Source organism: Pteropus alecto, unplaced genomic scaffold (genome assembly GCF_000325575.1).
Source record: "Pteropus alecto unplaced genomic scaffold, ASM32557v1 scaffold3, whole genome shotgun sequence".
Classification (NCBI taxonomy): Eukaryota; Metazoa; Chordata; class Mammalia; order Chiroptera; family Pteropodidae; genus Pteropus; species Pteropus alecto.
The window spans coordinates 44907218-44927512 of NW_006442484.1; the positions used below are offsets into that span (position 1 = coordinate 44907218).

Here is a 20295-nt window from a genome sequence, read left to right on the forward strand (position 1 = left end):
CACATGTAACACAGGAACATATGTAAATATATACAATTAGACTATATGCATACATATAAAATTAGACTATACATGTGTGTGCATATATATATACACACATGCACTGAGAACAGACACATATCACTGTTCTGTATTGCTATGCAAAAGCAATACAGCATTGCAACTAAGAATGTAAACTTTTGAATCAGACCTCATGGGGTTTGAACACTGGGGTTCTGCCACCATGCTGCATACAGAGCCTCAGTTTTCCTCATCTGTAAAATGGAGCTAAAATCAGTCTCTACTTCAAAGAATACTAAAAGGATTAAGTAACTTACTACATATAAAAGACTTAAAATAGTCCCTAGCACAGAGTAAACACTCAATAAAGATTAGTTAAGGTTCTATGTAGGTGACTGATATTAATACAAAAACTTTACAATAATATTTGGTTACCAGAATGCATCTTGAGTTCATCACCCAAGCAATACCATGGTGATGCTATAATTTAAAAGGTACTGAGAGGATACAGATTTACTGTTTAAAAATAAAAAATTAAATCTCTTCCTCATTTAGTAATGATAGAAATTCTATTGATAAAAATGTATTCTTTTGCCTTTTCCTCGCGGCTGCTAAAATCCCTAAGAAATGCAGCACATTAAAATAGTTTTATATATCTATATTTTACTGTGGGTTTTTCAAAAATATCCCTGTGAATATATATTTTATGGATTAAAGAGATGATATGAAGGGAGTAATTCTGAGGTACAGAAGGGAAAAAAAGAGAGCACTGAAACCAAACTGGCCCTGATAATGAGTACATGTGTATCACCCAGAGATATCTGTAAATCTCTATCCTCCTAAGAGAAGTCAAAACATGATTTGCAAAAAGAGAGGATTCTTCAGGCCCATTTCTGTTCACATTACTGTTCCGATTTGTAATTCTCAAAAGATGAGTTGTTTTCCTTTGTCAAGAAAATGCTTTGGAAAGTACTGCCACCTATGGAAACGTAATTATGAGAACTGAATGCTAGTAAAGAACATTAGAAGTTACTAGAAAAAAAGTAAAATGTTGATTTTCATTCAAAGGACAAGTACTATAGTATCTGGCTATCATCAGTAATAGTTACCTATTCTGTAAGCAAACATTAAGATAAGCCAGGATGAAAAAAAGAGTGACAATACTGTCACATGAGAATTTCAACCTTCGTTTTTGTTAGTTTCAAAGGGTATAGTTCTATTCATGGAGAGGAGTAATTTTTAGACAAATGCCTCCTCATTGGCTAGTCTATCTTTAAGGCTCATTTTAAATAAATGATATTTATTTGGATATTGATAACTGAATATAACATGAATTCAGGGAACAAGCATCAAAAGGACCATTTAAAAATTATGCACAGTAATAAAGACTAATTCAGGCCCTACTCAACTTCAAATTTTTGATAATTTAAACTGAAACTCAGTTGAAATTTAAATTGCACACTCATTAACTGATTCATCAAGAATAGCTAAATTATTAAGTGAGAAGATATATGTTTAAAGTACTTAATATTTTTCGATTACCTTAGAAGTGTCAATGCTTGTATACTAATTAATAAATTTCTTAGTACCTAGAGACAATACATTTTTAATCAAGTTCAGAGATCACAAGTTGGTCTCCTGAGGTCAAAACTAGCTCATATGTGTTTGGTTTGCTGTTTTCTAAATTTAAATTTCTTTTTAATATTTTAAAATTAAGACTTTTAACATCAACAACAAAGCAAAAGAGAATTCCAGCTTCTCCTGAAAAATCAGAGAAGACAGGTACAACACTGGACCCAGAGTTTTAGATGAATAACCACAATGAAGCTGATTATGACCTAGCTACTCCCTACAGACAGGGCATCCATGCTCTACGTTCTCACAGTCCCCATCTGGCTAACTTACCTCATTTATCACATGTTATTAGGCCCCTGGTTTAATTCAAGCATACGTATCGAAAAGCAACAAAACTGTATTTGTTTAAAGGAGTCCTCAACTTAAGACTTCTTGCTAATTCTATTTTCCCACTGGTTTGTATTTGTAAGGTTTTAAAATTTTGTTTTCACAAGCTTAACAAAACCAAAAATGGAAAGCAGAACAGAGGCATGAACATGTAAGTTTCTTATAGAATCAGAGTGAAAATAAGTTTCTTATAGAATCTCACTGTGCAGTTATTTAGATTCTGCCACACTAAAGACCAAAAAAAAAATCCCTAACATGTTACAACTTTTGACATTAAAATTTAACTGCTCCCTTTAGTTTTATAGATGTAATACAGATAGATGTTATCAAAACATTCTGAATAGTTTTCATTCGGCCTTTACCTCCTTACGTGGATTGATGTACCTCACTTTTTAAAAATCTCAATCCATCTAGATTTTATTACCATTTTGAGAAAAAATTTTTAATTACTAAAATTTAATTCGCATCACAGAAAAAATGATAAATGCAATCTGGTTTATCAGTCCCAAAGACTGTCGTAGAATTTATTGTCAGTTATCAACTCTAAACAAGATATATATATAGGTCTGACCTCAGAATTAAACAAAATGTCATGGCTTAATTTCTAAGGGTACCGGGCAGGGCCTACTACCCCAGTTACTTAAGATTCTAGTCTCTATTCATGAAATAAGATGTCACAGGCTTGTCAGTCTTTAAAATATTCTCTTTTAAAATGCACAAGTGCCTGGACAGATAACTTCTTAAGGTACTATTAAGGAAATACCTTACTGGAAATTATTTATAGATAGCTGAATATAAACTGCAAAATTGCTTGATAGTGGCAAGACAAAACAAATAAAAAGCAGATTAAAAAAACTCAACCTAGATCACAATTTTTTTCTAAGATCATAATTTTGACAAACACATTTAACAATCTGTATGATCATCATAATAATTGCTTCAATGTTAAGTGCAATCTTTCCATGTTTCCTTATTAGTTAAAATTTGTATATATTCAAATTCTTAGAAGACAACACATCGTTTTATAAGAAAAATTCAAATGACCAATTTTAAAAATGAATTTTTCCATTTGGCTTTAGCACAGTTTAATCATAAAATTTCCTTGAATTGGAAAATTTTTTTCATTTGATGGTCAGAAGACAAATAATTGCCTCCTAGTTTCTACTATTGAAATGATGACAGAGGGATGCTCAGGCACTGAAGTCACTAAAAGAAACTATAAAACACAGCTGCAGTATTCTCACCACCTGTAGAAATATGCCGTTTTTAAAGACAAATGGTAGCTACAGTAAGACATATGAAGATACAGAAAATGCAAACTGCACATACATTTAGTTATCAATATTCTTCAGGGGGAAAAAATCACCAACATGATTCAATAACAGTCTGAGGCTTCATAAATGATTTTATATACAAAATGTGCAAGGCACAAGTCAGAGCAAAGAGAGCAAAGATAAATTGAAAACCAGAAAATACAGAAAATTTTAAATAGGCTTTCTGCCAATGAGATTATGAGACAAAATCTTCCAGAGGTAAAGAATATTAGTCATTTTTATACATTCTTTGAACTATACTCCCCAGAAACAAAAAGGCAGTGAGGGAGGAGAAAATGCATCTATGGCAATATTTTTAGAAATTGTTCATATTTTGCTTACTATATAGATAGCCCAAAGTAGCAACTTACTAAAAACAAAAACAAACAAAAAAACTCTTGTGTTGTTCTGGGAACATAAAACTAACAAGAATCTGTTTGGTGCTCCCTCAGTCAGCAAATTTCAGAAGCTTACAAATATCAAAATTTAGAATAACTCAATATTTACAAGATGTTAATAATATATATTTAAAGTGCAGGTTTCTTAAAGTTGCTTATTCAACTCTATAGACAATAGACAAAAGCTTATAGTACTGGTTTCTACAATAGTGCATTCATGAATTTTAACTCCTTTGATTAACCCTATTTCCACTTTTTAAAAATCTAGAATATTTTTCACTTTATGAAATAATATTCCCTAGGAAACAAGGAAGAAAAGATAAAGGACTAACAACCTAACCTCTTGAAGAAATTTTTATTCTAATGCAAAGTTTAAAGAGCAAAATATAGAATTCAAATGTCTCTTATATTTGAGCAATTTCTAAAAAAAAAAAAAGACTACTTTCGTTTGTTTTTTTTCTACTCTAGCAAGATAGCCTCCTGACATTATCACTGATATATTTCTTTTTCATATAAAGAATCAGGATCTGAGAATAATTAGATAGTATGAATTCGTAGTTAGCTTCTCCTTGCTTTAGTCTTATCAGCTATTGTCTACATGGTATGGGATTCCATGCAAGCTCAAAGGGATGAGATGCATTCCAGACGTGAAAACATTATATATACAGACTTTGTGGAAACATTCCTGTTTCTTCACAATTATTTCTATGCTATTCCCAAATCCTGTTGTGAATTAACTTTTCAAAAATAATAGGTACCAAATGGAATGACTTTTCATACCTACTGATTATATTTTTACATTACCTATAAAACACTATAACCCACCCAATTTAAAATCTGTGTACTTACAGTACGATTTCCAAACAGGAGGTCTATATTCATCTGTATCTGAAAAAATAAACATCAAATTAATATTAGTGAATATTTATATCTTAAGGAAGATATTTTAGTATTTATTGAGGTCTACTTGCCCAAAGCATTGTGCCAGGAACTAAAGGGTATTCAAAGGTTTTAGTCACAGTCCTCACTTTCTTGGAGGACAATTTCAAAGATGTTCAAAGAATGTTACTGTATTTAACTACTTAGCAAATAAAAATATCAAGGTTAATTTTTATTGCTGGCACTCATTTCTTACAATTACTGAGTTAATGATGGTCAACAATGTCTTTGTTTCTTTGGGCTTAATTCTATGATTATTTCACTGAAAGATCCCTGAAGTCATTAGAATTTTTCTTTTTCAATCTGAGCAGATAACAATTTGAATCCTCAGAAAGGTATTTCTATAATTCCCCACATTACATATGGAGGATTTCCAGTGTAACTGATTTTACTAACATCAGGATAGAAGAGCAGCAAGGTACAGATCTTAGTCCTCATACATTCTGGACAATCAAAACCAGGAAATGAAGAACACTTCAATGGAAGAGAGCCTAGCTAGGGAGCCACAAAGAACATGAGGCAAACATCTGCTCTTCTATTCCATTTCCCCTCCCTCTGCTTGAATGCAGATGTAGGACACAGTGTGAAGAGGCAATGGAAGGAGACGGAAATACAAACATGTGAGCAAGATGGAGGAATTAGAAAAAGGAGAGGGGCCAGTATGGTTTGGCTTCTCATCAGTAAAGCATAGTGGAGGAATTATTCTGTCAGTCATAAGCTCTGCCTGCAAGATTATGTAGCCAAACCAGCAGACAACAGCATTTTCGTGTGGAAAGGTGGGAAAACCACATCACCTGGCTGTGCTGGCATCCAACATGAACTCATTAAGGAATTAGATGCTAAAAATCTTGGTCTCCAAGGAGGCAAAACAATTCCTGGAAAGTTTATTGAGAAGACTGAATCTAGCATATGTAAAGTAAAAAATGGTCACAGACACAAAACATTTAGCCCCCAACTTCCCAACCTTTAAATGCAATCTCACACTTCATTTATGATGTGTTATCATAAACCACACAAATACTTTGAGTCAGAGGGCTATAGCAAGACTTCTACTAGTGAGCATAATAACACAAAAGGGAAAGTGTAGTCAGTCATGTGGAAGTTGCTTGGCACCTAGTAGAAGTGTTCAAATATGTTTTCTTAAAGAACGAATAAAAGATTACATGAATAAACGAATACCGAATGAAGTAATGCAGCAAATAAAGTTGACTCTTCTTATTCATGGTAGTTATATTCTATAAAGTCACTTCGAACACAATTACCGAATACTGAAACACTACTCCCACGGGAAACATAAGGTTAGGTTCCTACATGCCTCTGGTCACAACATTTTTATCAACCAATCAATCAATACATAAACTTGTTTTATGTGTGTTTCTGTTTAAAGATACCTTACTTAGTATATATTGGTGATTCATTAACACTGAACTCACAGCCAACAGCACTGTGATTCATGCCTCAATGACACTTATCTAACACGTGTATTTTCTCCGTAAGATATATCACATCCTTCTTGCACTTAGATCACCAGACAGCACAATGGCACTATGCTTGAGGGCCGTTTTAAACAACAAAATCACCAATGAAAAAAAATGCAAAAAAAAAAAAAAAAAAAAAAAAAAAAAAAAGACTAAATGGCACTAAATAGACTTTGAAGAGGACACTTGTTTACATATGAGAGCTGAAAGAAAGCAAAGAAGGCAGAGTTGCTTTGTTTGACCTCAGCTAGGAATATGTAGGTCATGCAACTCAAATATTCTGCCACTCTGTTATCACTGGCAAATGACCAGGAAAATGTCACAGGTACTTATTTTAGGGTTCCAAATAAATGCTAGCAAGTAAGCAAATTTGCAAATACCTAATTGTGAACAATGAGGTTTAACTGTATATGAATGAGTAATTATTTAGGAAAACTGCCATCTCAAGTGAATTTGCCTAGTAATGACAAAGTTAGGATGAAATATGACCGTTAAGCAGTGATATATACATATTGACCTCACTAGGGATGCATGTGTGTTTGGGGGCTTTAATTATATTGAGGTTTGTCTTAATAAGTAAATTATAATTATAATTAACTCAATTATATCTTTTTAATACTAAAAAAATTTGCCTATAAGCATTCAAGCCATTTTATGATTTCTCTGATGACATATAAATGCTATACTAAATTGGTTCAGGGATTAACACAGGAATGTACATTTACTCTTTCGGAAATTACCCACATTCCATGTGTGTCCTGGCCTTATTGCCTGGGTCCAAAGCGCATAAGCTGCAATGACCAGGCCCCTTCTCACTATCATGTAGTACAGTGGTGCCCAACCTTTTTGACACCAGGGACCGGTGCTCCTATGGGAATCTAATGCCTGATGATCTAAGGTAGAGCTGAGGAGGTGATGCTAGTGCTGGGGAGTGGCTCGAAATACAGATGATGCTTCGCTTGTGAGCTGCTCACCTTCTGCTGTGTGGCCCGGTCCTAACAGGGCACAGACAGGTACTGGTCCGTGGCCCCAGGGTTGGGGACCCCTGCTATAAGCAGTTAGACAAGGAACTCTCAACAAACAATACAGGGCTGGTCTTTAACACTGACAGAAAGTGATTAAAAGAAGGGAGATAAATTGTGTAATATTATACTAGAGTTTTCTTTCTGGCATTTGGCAGAGGATGGGCTGCTTCAGGACTGAGCAAGCCTCCTGGGGTTCAAGCTTGGAGGAAGAGACAAAGATACTGAATTTCGGGCTAACTGGAACACTAATTAATAGAAAAAAAATGGAAGCATATTTGGTCCCTGAATTTATATAACAGGTCATGTCAGTTCCTCCTGCATATCTTTTTGGCCCTGTAGTTCTATTTCTAGGAATTTACTGTAAAATAATTAAGGATGTTAAGAAAATATTAATATAGAAGAATACTGCTGCAATATTACTTGTAAGGCAAATAAACTGCATCTAACCTAAATGCCCAACATTTGGAAACTGACAGAATCAATTATGATATATTCCAGTTTGAAGATACCTTGACTACATTAAAAGGACACCTTTTAATCTGTCAGAAAGTCTGTTCTCTTAAATATTTTAAATCTTTTAGATGAGTGGCTTGTCTAAAGTTTGGATTACAAAGAGCTTTTAATATCTATTAATATTAACCATATTAGAAATTAAAACTGAGAATAAGTTATTTATTTTAAAATCATATACAAAATTAATTAATATATAATACATTTATGAAAAATAATTTCACTTTTCAAAACAAAAAATTTGCTTTACATTTTGAAAATCTCTTTAATGTCTAGTGTAAGTGAAGACAGCCAGATTCTCATAACTGCTTCTGCATTTAATCTCTTGTGATATCACACGTAATGTACCTTCTGGAAGGTTAAAGTAGACACTTGTGAAAGAATGAGTGTGAGAAGGCAAATAATGTCTTATTATTATTAAAATAGTTTAACTTTGTGGAAACTTAAAAAATCTGGGGACCCCTAGGAGCACCCAGATCATACTTCGAGAACAACTGCTTTAAACCATGCTAGGATATGGGGTAAGGTGGGGAAACATACATCTCATCTACAGAAGAAATGCAAAAGTTCACAAAGAAAAGAGGAAATCATGTGTTCGGCAGTTCAAAATCCTTTCAGCTTGTTCAAAGGAAGGGCCAATAAGCACCAAATGTCTGTGATTTGTCTTCAGAGGAGGTCTCAAGGGCTCTCATCGCCTCTTTTTGATTCTGCCAGAAAATCCGCCCAGACCTACCATATAAGTATGACAGACTTCCACTAAAGCTTAATAGAGAATGACAGCCACATAACCTATAACTCAGGAACAGCTCATCTTAAAAAACTCAAGGACAACTGCTTAAAATAGTCTTAGTATAGTATGGATGAGTGTATATATCCACAAAATCCATTAAAAGATTTTCTCCATTGCCTTTATGTGTCAGTAATACTTTTCATATCTACATAAAAGATAATTTTATAAAAATACCAAAGTTAGAGGATGTAAAGCAATCAGAACTCTCATGTTCTACTAATGGGAATTTAAATGAAAACACACACTTTGGAAAACTAGCAGTATCTACTTAAGCTAAACTTATGCATACCTTATGGTCCAACAATTCCATTCCTGGGCATATATCCCAAAGAAATACATACATTCACCAAAAGACATATACTACAATATTATTAGCAGCACTATCTATAGTGGCCAAAACCTGGACACTCCCCCAAATGCCCATCATCAATAGAATGAATAAATTGTGATATATTCCCACCATGTACTACTATGCAGCAAAGAGAATAAATGATCTATAACTAGAACTTCACTCAACAATATGGATCGACCTATGATGTCAATCCCAAGAAAGAAGACATAAATATATACCGTACGATTCAATTTATATGAAGTATAAAAACAGGCAAAAAGTCAGGAGAGTGGTTGCCCTTGTGAGGAAGGGGCATAGCAACTGGAAGGCAATGCACAAGGGGTTTCTAGGTTCCTGCTGCTGTGCTCTTTCTCAGTCTGGATGCTGGTTGCATCCCTAGACTCATTGGGCTCTATATTTACATGTATGCTTTTCTGCATGTAGATTAAACTTCAACAAAAACAAAAGTAAATAAAAATGAAAATACCAAAGTGATGCTGGCATACAGAAATATCAAGACAATCAGAAAGTTTCATTCATTCCATAATATGTATTAAACACCTTCTTTGGGTAAGAGTATCCATTACAAGATGGGTCCAGACATAGCTTATGCCTTCAAAGGCAGTAAGGAAAATAAGATGGATATTATTATTTACAAATAAGGTAATATAATAGAAGTAATAGATAATACTCTTATACACAATGAGAGTTTTACAAACCATCATGTTGTCAAAATGCCTGGCAAGCATAGGTCCCCAGTAAGTATTTGCTGAGCTAAAGAAATGGGAAAAAAGAAGGAACCACTTTGGCCAGTGTCAAGAAAGGCAAACCAGAGGTGGTATTATCTGACAAGGGCTCTGAAGAACAGATGATTTTTTAAGTAAAATGGTTAAGAGAAGGAGATTGGAAATAAGAGAGAAAGAACATTATAAATAGGGGAAACATACTGAATAAGGGCACAGAAACAAGAAAGTTCTGGAAGTGTTTGAAGAGCAGCAAATAATGCAGAGTGGCTGAAATAAAAGACATGTTGAGGAAAGCATGAGCTGTCCAAGGAGCATTCATAAGTAATAAACCACGTGTTTTCTCTGCTTTGTACTTATTTTGTACTCAGATGTCTGAGAATACCGTAGTCAGGCCCAGGTCAGTTCTCAAGAGTGAGAGAAAACAAGCCAGGCAGCAGGCAGCAGAAAGGCCAAAGGTGGAAGAAACAGCAAGTAGAAGTGATGGAGCAAAGACTCAGAGGAAGAAGAAAGTAATGGGCTCAAAAAAAACATGTGGTAGACCCCGGAAGGTGGAGGGTCAGCTCTACGTCTAAGCAAGTGGGAGAATAAGAAGACAGGTTTGGTATGAGACCTTCTCTTCTGTGATTCTAAGCAAAATCTAAACAAATAAATTCAGGAAAACAAAAGAAAAAAATGAGATCAGCAAACTATATGAAAAGTAAAGACCAAGTCGATTGGTATGCACATTATAAAGAGAGAAGTTAACTTATTACATGCAGTAGATGCCCAAGGTCATTGGGGTATTATTCTCTCCCAGAACCAGGAGGAGAAAGGCTTCTCCAGAGGGTGATTTTTACTTTTGTTACATATCTATGTCATTTAAAAAAAATTATACAATAAATATATTACATTTGCACCAAGGAGAAAAAAATTATAAAAACAAAAAGTTAAGAGTTAATTATTTGTAAGAGGAGGAAAATGGAAACTGATTCAGATAGGAAAAATTCTCATTTAACAAACCCCACAGGAAGCCCTAATTATTCTGAGTGGGTTCTTGAAATATACTACCAGAGAAATCGTATTTCCAGTCTGAGAGGCTTAAAAATCAACTGCAAGCCTTGTGACAAATTTATATATAACAAAGCACCACCTTCTGCTAAAGTCTTTGATTCTCCCTCAAAATCTTTATGGAGGTCTTCATTTATTTCTTCTCTCTGTTCTAATTGAATCTGCTGAATGGCAAGCATTCACTATGGAAAAACAAAGTTTCTTAATTAAATTTTCTTTCACTTTTGGTTAATTGCTAGAAATTTTGAGTCAAGGAAATCTTTCACATATTTTACTTTTATGAAGAATGATTCCAATTTTTCCTTTTATAAACTCAGAGATACAGATTTTAAGGAAGATTAGTGTTAATTTTTTTTTGCCTATAATTTCTTTTTGTGTTGCTTTTCTCTCTAAATAATAATACTTTCAAGGACATTTATTTTTCCCTTAGATATTAAAAATTTCAAGATACTTATCTGTATTTTTAGGCAATGATTAAAAGAACCTTAGTTAAATATAACTAGGCTTTCTCTGACATTATATTATAATTTATAATATTAGGGCTATGTGGGAAATACTCAAAGTGTTCATTTACTGGTTGACAAGATTAAACCTATTCATAAATACCCTAAAGTTCTGAATTTTCAGATTAACCTAAAATATTGTATAATTGAGTAAATCTTTATGCTCTCTCCAACTGAATTCTTTTTACATCCAGTAGATCTACTGAAAACAAAAAGTTTTATTATATTTTTATTATATAGTTTTGTGTATTATTACATAGTTATGTCATGAATTCTTTGGTTTAGAACAATATTTTTCTGTTGAAATTTAACTTTTTATTTAAAAAAAAATTAACAGTCCATTCTAGAACAGACTAGAATGTTAAATTTAAGCTGTTTATTGTTTTAGGCTCAAACCAAAAAGGTTTTTACAACTTTTTAACAATATGATGGGTTTTCTCAAAAAGGACTACAGTTGCATTTTAAATGAGGTTTAGACTAATAATGCATGAACACTTAAAAACTATGTGATTCATGTTTCACAGCATGTTTGTTTCAGATTGTCTTTGATTTGAAAATTAACAATTATGATTTCTGAAAAAAAAAAAAAAGGCATTTATTGACAAGAAAAAGAACATTTCCTCCCTTCGAATGAAGACTCACCTTTCAACCAACAGGCAAGAGATTCCCTGTCCTGTTTTAATCAGAAATGAAAGGCATTAATGATTAATTTCCACCTGCTGCTTTTTTGTTTCCATATCAAATTTGGCATACCAAAATGATGAGATGCTTGTGACCAAAAAAACTCTATTTTACTATAATATTTTAAAAGAAGGGCATAAAATTCACAATAAAGATCAAACAATTACCACTGTTAATATCTGAAAGAGTCACAAAGCAAACAACCAAACTTTTTACTCTAAAAGAAATATATTTCTTGGAATACAAAAATTCACAGTAAAAATTACAAGGCTCATAACAACATACACAGTTCTAAACTAATGAGGAAATAAAGAGTTTTGCTACGTTTCTAGATACCTCCTATCCTGACTAAACCTCTTTCCTAGAAAATGCTTCAAAACGTGGAAAGTAAGCATTTCAACTAAGATAATTAAAATTCACTCTGCAAAGTCATGGCCAAATCAGGTCAGTTAAATTCACCCTTGGAAGAAACAAAGTCATTTAAAACTGTTCTGAGTTGAAAACTGATGTGTCATGATACAATTCTGACTGAAATAAACTATTTTTAAAATCAAAGATAATTGTTTTTAAGTCTTCAGAGAATAATGACCCAGAACTGTTAGTACATGGAAAAAAACTTCCCAGACGGTACAACTATAGGGCTCACATTTAACTTCAACAAAGATCTCCAAAAACAAGTGTTTTGCAAATGTGGCGCACAACTCTTCACTACAGACTTTGGCTAACAAAGCATCCTAAATGAAATGTGAACTAAACTTAGAAACCTCTCCTTTTTAAAACTCAAGCTTCACTTCACCTTTTATTAAAGACCTAAACAATGTTTCCTCCAACCAGCTTGGCAGACATAGCAAGCAGACTACATGAAGTCCTTCTGCTTACTCAGATCTTTTCACTGTACTCTTGGTAACAAAAAGCTATGCACGGAAACTGAGTCATTCGACTCAATTCAAAGGTATAGGTTATTATTTTTTCCAACTCACTATTTTTTTTCTTCTAGACAAGTCCTCTATCTCTCTGAGGTTTTCTGTCTAAAGGATCTGGTAATTTCTGCTGTTTATCCTAACATGTTGGCATATTAACAGAAAAGTTCTCAGACAGGCCCACTTAACCACAAGGTTTCTAACAGAGAACATCAAGAAGAGATTTAGCTCTTGCTAGTCAAGCCTCTCAATAACATCTCAATATTCCCAAATGGCTCCCATTAGGATTCTGTTAGGTAAGTAAAAGAATTCACCTTTAATAGCACGATGTATTTCCTAAAACCCTCTACCAAAAAAATTGGATACACACAACAAAATAGCAATAAAGTATACCCTTCTACTTGATTTCTCTCCATCTCCCATGTCTACATTAAACTGCAATAAATTAATTTTTACGAAGTCCTTATAATTCATCCTTAAAAGAATATACCATATGGTATAAATATTTCACCACACACACAAACAAAAGAATATACCTGATGAATACTTTTTCTAAACCCAGCAAAGTAGACTTTTAACCATCCAGAGCACTTGTAGTTATAGATATCAAAAACGTAACAACATGAAAACTCTTTGCGGAATTTTTACTCTTTATAAATAAAAGTTATGGAAAATAACTAAAACTATACTTTTAGTGGGGATCTTCCTAGTCGGTTACCTAAGAACTATAACTCAATTGTCACAAACCCCCTCAGCTCATTCAGTAGACAGTATATAGACTCCTTGTTCTTTTCTTAAAGGAAAAGTTGCAAACAATATTTTTCTCCTTGTTGTTATTCATCCTTTGGGACAAATTATTCCTAACCCGTGCATTTCCCATATACCACCTTATTTTGCAGCAATGACTCACTTGGATCCTTGCCCTTGGAAAAGTAATCTATCATCATATTCTCAGGCTTAGGAGTATACAACAGAATGTGTTTATTAGAATATGCATTATTTTTTGACACAGATTCACAGAATAGTTAAGACTCCCCAATGATGAGAGTTGGCCTATTATTTTGCCAGCAAGCATTAAAACAGCAACCCTTCAAAGTCTTGCCTTACATCAGTGTTTTCAAGCTTTATCAGGAAGACAGGTACTCAGAAAACAGGATATACTAACTCTTAAATGAAACTGTATGGGGGAAAGAGAGATAAAGGCTCTTTTAGTATTATAGTTGGCCCTCAGAATCCATGGGTTCTGCATCTGCAGATTCAACCAAATGCAGATCTAAAATACTTTTTTAAATGTTACATTGTGGTTGATGTGTACTATGTAGTTAGGCTTACGATGGCTGCCTCTGCACTAAACATGTACGGACTTTTTTTCTTGTCATTATTCCCTAAACAATACAGTATAACAACTATTTCCATAGCATTTATATATTAGGTATTATACATAATCTAAAGATAATTTAAAGTATATGGGAGGATATACATAGTTTATATGAAAATACTATGCCATTTTATATGAGAGACTTGAGCATCCATAGATATGGGTATCCGCAGGGAGGTGGAGGGTGTCCTAGAACCAATTCCCCGTAGATACCAAAGCATGACTGTACTGAGATAGAAAAAGATCACACATTCCTCATCTTATAACTTCCTAATGCACTTCTTTTATACTGGATTTCTCTGGGAAAACCAATCAGTCACACACACACACACACACACACAAATGGATTCTGAAAAAACACAAAGAAGTTTGCTTTAGATTACAAGATGTGGAACCGAATGTGGACTAAGGCAGCTCATAGATGTAGGAAAGAAATCAGAGTCAGACAGAGAAGTAATACTGTGTCAACCACAAATGAGCACAGTTGGATAATTCTAAGCACATGCTAACTGTCCCAAGGTATAATAAAATGCTCAGCATGTTTTAATTAACTGTGCTTGGACTGCACACATGACAGTATAGGCTGCCAAGATGCAAAAACTCTTTGGAAATGAGAACTTGTGCTTCAAATTGATAGGTATCTATTTTTCTTCCTTTGAGAGCAGCATCCAGGGAATGAAAGATCTGAGGTTGTGGTCTTCTCCTGCCGACAGATGCACCCAACAAAGCCTATAATGAACATGTAACAGACTTATTTGTCTTAAAAAAGTTTCTGCAGTCTGGGGACAAGAGGAGCAACTAACTGAAAGTATAACAGTAACAAAGGCCCATCTTTTCAAATTCCTACATCCAAATGCTTTAAAAGTGAAAGTATTTTTATAATTCATTTGGCAGCAAACTCTGGTGTGACCTAAACCTGAAAATATTTTTTAAATTCTTTGTAAATCATTTAATGGTAAAAAATCACCTGAACGAACATGAGAATATTTAGTTTTTATTTATTCCACAGAATGTGACTATTCGTTTCATTGCAGAAATATTAACATGTGATTAGAGTGACAGACTGCTGCGGTTTTATAAAATATACTACATATGAGAAATATATTACCTTTCTAAAATCTAAAAAATTCTGAATTCCAACACACATCTTTTAGCAAGGGTTTTGGATGAGGGATTACAGACCTGATAGTGTTGTTAATATTTATGGCTGATCATGTTAAAATGTACGTCAGAACATGGTACCCTTCTGCTAGACTCTCCAAAGGCTTCCTGTGTCACTAAGAATAAAAGCCAAACTCTTTACCATTGCCTACAAGATTGCTATTCAAAAAGGACCACAACATTGACATCACCTAGTAATTTGTTAGAAATGCAGAATTGCAGGACCCAACTCCCATCCATGAATCAGAATCTGCATTTTCACAAGATCCCCAAGCGATGTGCAAACACCTGACTTTTAAGAAGCACTGACATACAAAACCTTAGATGATGTGTCCGTCTCACCCTGCAGAGTTCATTTCCTACTTCTCTCCCCTTCACCCACTCTTTTTCAGTCTCTTTGGTTTCCCTGCCATTCATCAAACATATGAGAAACCTTCCACCTAGCTGTTCTCTTGGACTGGAATGTTCTTCTCCCAGGTAACTCTGTGGCTGATCCTCTTAACTGTTCCAGTTCTTTACTCAAAAGTCACCTTCCCTCACAATTCATATTCCTTCTGTTCCCATTAGTTGTCATTTTATCTAAAATACTAATATTTTACCAAATTATGTTTGGTTTTTTTTGTCTCATCCCACTAGATTGTAAACTTCATGAAGGTGGAGATTTTTCTGTCTGTTTTTCACACTACTGTACCCTTAATGCCTAAAACAGCAATTCTCAATGTGGTTTGTGAATCATTGAGACTTTCAGTGGATCCACAAGGTCAAAACAATTTTCATAATTATTCTAAGAAAGTATTTGTCATTTTCACTGGATTAACATTTGCACTAGTGATGCAAAAGCTGGGATACGTAAAACTGCTGGTGCTTCAACACAAAACAATGTGAGGGCACCAAGACCCAAGGATTGTAGAGATGAGCTGGAATTCTTATGGTCATGATGCTATTAAAGTCCTCTTGCTACTGTTGGTTTCCCTGTAGCTCGAGCTTGAGTATAACCTTCCATGAGATGTTTAGGATATTCTCTAGTTCCCACTTCCAAAGATTTATTAAATCTATCAACTCTAAGAAGTGCCTCCTTATAGGCCTGCAATAGGGTGATATTCTGAAGCAGCATCATCCCAATGGAATTAGTGACAAGAGGACACTTATTGTGTACATTTTATGAAAGAGTCCCATAAGCACAGTAATCCTTTCCCAACTTCCAATTTTCTAAGCTAAAAATTCCTGCTTAAATATGCACACATACTTCCTATAGTCTTGAAATTTCTACCCCCTCTAATATTTAAACCATGAATCACTTTTGTTAGGAATGATTACAAAACGAATGACCTAGATTAGGAAGACCAAAAGCAGGTGAAGTGAGTGGCAGAGCAGTAGCCTTAGTTTTAGCAATGCAGCATTCAAACCATGGAAATTAAGGCAAAGAAAGTAAAGTGGAATTTTGGAACTGTTTTTACTCTATTAGGAGTGAGGCAGGCCATAAAAGCAAGTTAGTGTTCACTTATATGTAATGTTTTCAGTGTCGAGACTGTGAAGAATTACGCTATATAATCCTATCAGAGAGAGGATTTGAAAAATTCTGACTCTGGTATGCATATGAAGACCAGAAATAGAAAAAAATATAACCTCTAAGTGTTCATCATATCCACAGCAATGGGGGGAAAATGAATTTATAAACATATTCTTGAAATTTTGGATGAGGAAGATCCTGAAAAGTTCCTGGCATACAAGGGATGATAACTGATTTTCTCTAGTCTTCTATCTTCATTTAATGTCAGTGAATATAAAAAGAAAATTATGAGAGCTTTTATGGCTTCACTAGTGACCCAGGATTACCCTTAACAATATTTTTTCCCTGAACCCCTCTGTTCCTCAACCACAAATTCTTCTACAAGGGGTCATCTAAGTAGGAGTTTAAGATTAGAAAGGAAATGCGGGATAATGACTATGCTCACTGGGATTTTCTAGAGTTGAGTGGGCTGCTGTCCAATCATTATGCTTCCTTCCTACACAGCCCATGCTTCAACATATGGTGTACAGAACTACAGTGACTCAACATTTTGCTAGATCATAAAACAGAAAACAAGCATATGAAACACAATGATTAGTGTTTTAGATTCCACAGAGCACTGTGGTCTTCTTGCATGACAGCAATGAACCAACTTAGGCTGCTCAAGGCAAAACACGATTTTTTTAGGTAGGGCAGAAACCTACAGAAGCTGACAATATATCTATCAGGGTCAGGAAAATTAATGACTGAAACAATGTTCCAGGATATTTGTCTATGAACGTATCAAACAAGCAAAAGAACAGAGATACCTGGGCACTTGACCTCTGGGTGCTTAGGAATAAGAAGAATTATACATTGTCTGCCAGCCTGGTTGAGGTTCATTACAGACTAGGAGGATGCACTTCACTTTGTGCAACTAGCTTTGTTGTGAGGGGTAGTGGTACAAGTGTGGGCTCTGGGGGATGGAAATCTGACTCTACTAGAACTTACTGAGTCTGGTCCTGAGCAAGTCAACTGGACAAATTAATATTAGCTGTTATTATTATTAGCAAAAAAAGTTCTTTTAACTTGAATCTTGAGGTACTAAAAAGAAATTTCTACAGAAAGAAATGTAGATGTCACTAGTAAGATTTTCACAGACAGTATTCAGAACATGTAAGATGCCATAACCTAAGCCATTTACAGAATAGCATTCCTTTTTGTCATTCTGCAATGAGCATTTCCTAAGCTACTGTGCATTTTCTGTAGCATGAATGGCAAATGGTTGAACAAAAAAGTGTTACTTGATGTGGAGCCAAAATTGTCCAATTTGATTCCAGTCAACATTTATCTGTTATAATTTCAACCCCCATGCACATGACAATTATATATATAAAAATATGACATATATGACAATATGTATATATATGTGATGATTTCATATATACACATCATATGTAATACATACACACACACATATATAACTTTTTCTACTGTGCCCCATGCTTGATTCTTATGAAGAAATGTATAAATTACAGCAGTACAAGGGAACTCTTATACAAACATAGTTAGAACTCAATAACTTCCTACCAGCTCTAATGGGAAATGAATAGAATACCTAGAAGTTTCTCAAGATACAGTAGTCCCTCTTTATCTATGGAGGATATATTTCAAGACTCACAGTGGATGCCTGAAATCGAGGATAGTATCAAACCCTAGGATAAAGTTTAGTTTATAAAGGAGGCACAGTAAGAGATTAACAACAATAACTAATTATAAAATATAACAATTATGATAATACACTATAATAAAAGTTATTTTAATGTGGCTTTAAGTAAAATAAGAATTACTTGAACTCAGGCACCATGATTCTGCGACAGTCAATCTGACAACAGAGACGGCTACTAAGCGACTCCCAGGTAGGCAGCATATAGAGCGAGGAGGCATTGGACAAAGGAAGGGTCCACGTCCTGGGCGGGAGGGAGCAGGGCAATTTGGGATTTCACCATGCCACTCAGACTGGCGCACAATTTGAAACTTAAGAATTGCTTATTTCTAAAATTTTCCTATTACTATTTCTGGACCACAGTTGACCGTGAGTAACTGAAACTGTGGATAAGTGAGGACTACTAGTAGTGCCACACTTTAAAGAGTTTTCCAAAATGTCCTTGTTTAATATATCATAATAAAAATAGATTTTTACAGTTCACAAGTGACGATTAGATCAAATTCTATTTTCTCATAAACTTTTAAATATTTAGTATAAATATTTAAAAGTCAGTGCAAATATGCTAGTAGTAAATGTTTTCCCAGCAACAATGAAATGCTCAAAAATAAAGTAATATAATTTCATTCATATCATCAATACATACACATACATGAGACTGGTTTCTTTCATGCATATAACATATACGTGAAATAATTTCAGAAAACTTGAGTTCTCAGTATAAAACATGTTCCTGTCATTTTGAAGAAAATGCTCCTGCTTTTCTGATGGCAAACACGCATAATTTTAACTTCACTATTTTATTCCTATATTGCTCAGCAGTAAAATCCTGATACAATCAGAAGCAAACTAAACTAATAATTTAAAAATATATATATTTCAGGTTTAAACCCAAGTACTTCCTCTAAAAGGAAACTGTATGGGGATGAGGGGAATTGTTCTTCTACTTCTTCTTTTTTTTTTTTAATCTCTTTGAGAGTCAAATATTCATTTCTGTGATTTTGAAATCTTTTATTTTGAAAATATCCAAAATTATGAAAAAGTTGAAATAATAGTACAGGAATACCAGTGTATTTTTCATCTAAATTCACTCCCCAAAACAATTTCAGAGTAAGTTGTAGGCATCAAAAAACTTCACTCATAAACAGTTCAGCATGTATTCCTAAAAATAAAAACATTCTCCTACTCAACCACATACCATTATCACATCCAAGAAATTAACCCCTGTGAGCCCCCCCAAAAAGTCAACACCACTTACTATCTAGGTCTGTGAAAATTTATTATTCTTGTTGTCAAGTCTAAGTGATTTGTATATCGTCTAATCCACATCTGACAAAAGGAAGAAATCTATACAGAAGAAAAATCAGAGAAAGTTACCATTATCGAATGATATCTTTTAATGTGCTCAAAATTCTAGTTAAGCAACTGACTGGAAACTAAGCTTCAAGTTGGACAAGAATTCTAATAATCTGGTCTTTGTACATTTATTATAATAATATCTATGTAGACATTTCTTTTTTGCAAATGTTTGATGATAAAGCAAGAGTTTTGAGATCAACTAACAAATTCATGGGCATATATCCAGAGATTGGGTTAAAAGATGACAGGTACAATCATGTAAAGGTTCTCAGAATCAAGGCCATCGAGCACTGTGTCATTGGCAGAAGCATTATCTTTTGTTACTGAAAACATTCCTTTAACGAATATTTTTTGAGACAATAAAAGATGTTAACTTGTGAATAAAAGACTTTCAGTTTTTCACATGACAAAGCAACTTAACTTCTCAGCAGATGATGCAGCTACTGAAACTCCCACCGAGTGAAGCAGGGAAACATTCACTGCCCAAGCTATTCAGCAACGCTCCTGATGACAGCCTGGATATATCTCACAAAGTAATA

The 20295-nt window shown here is 34.1% G+C and overlaps 1 protein-coding gene across 1 annotated transcript in view; it reads right to left on the reverse strand.

The window, feature by feature from the left end:
* The window catches only part of CHN1 (chimerin 1), a 148005-nt gene that overhangs the window by 111516 nt on the left and 16194 nt on the right, over positions 1–20295 (reverse strand). Inside the window, exon 2 of the mRNA XM_015596477.2 lies at positions 4523–4561. Within this exon, the coding sequence (XP_015451963.1) occupies positions 4523–4561 (39 nt within the window). The remainder of the gene's footprint in view (positions 1–4522; positions 4562–20295) is intronic.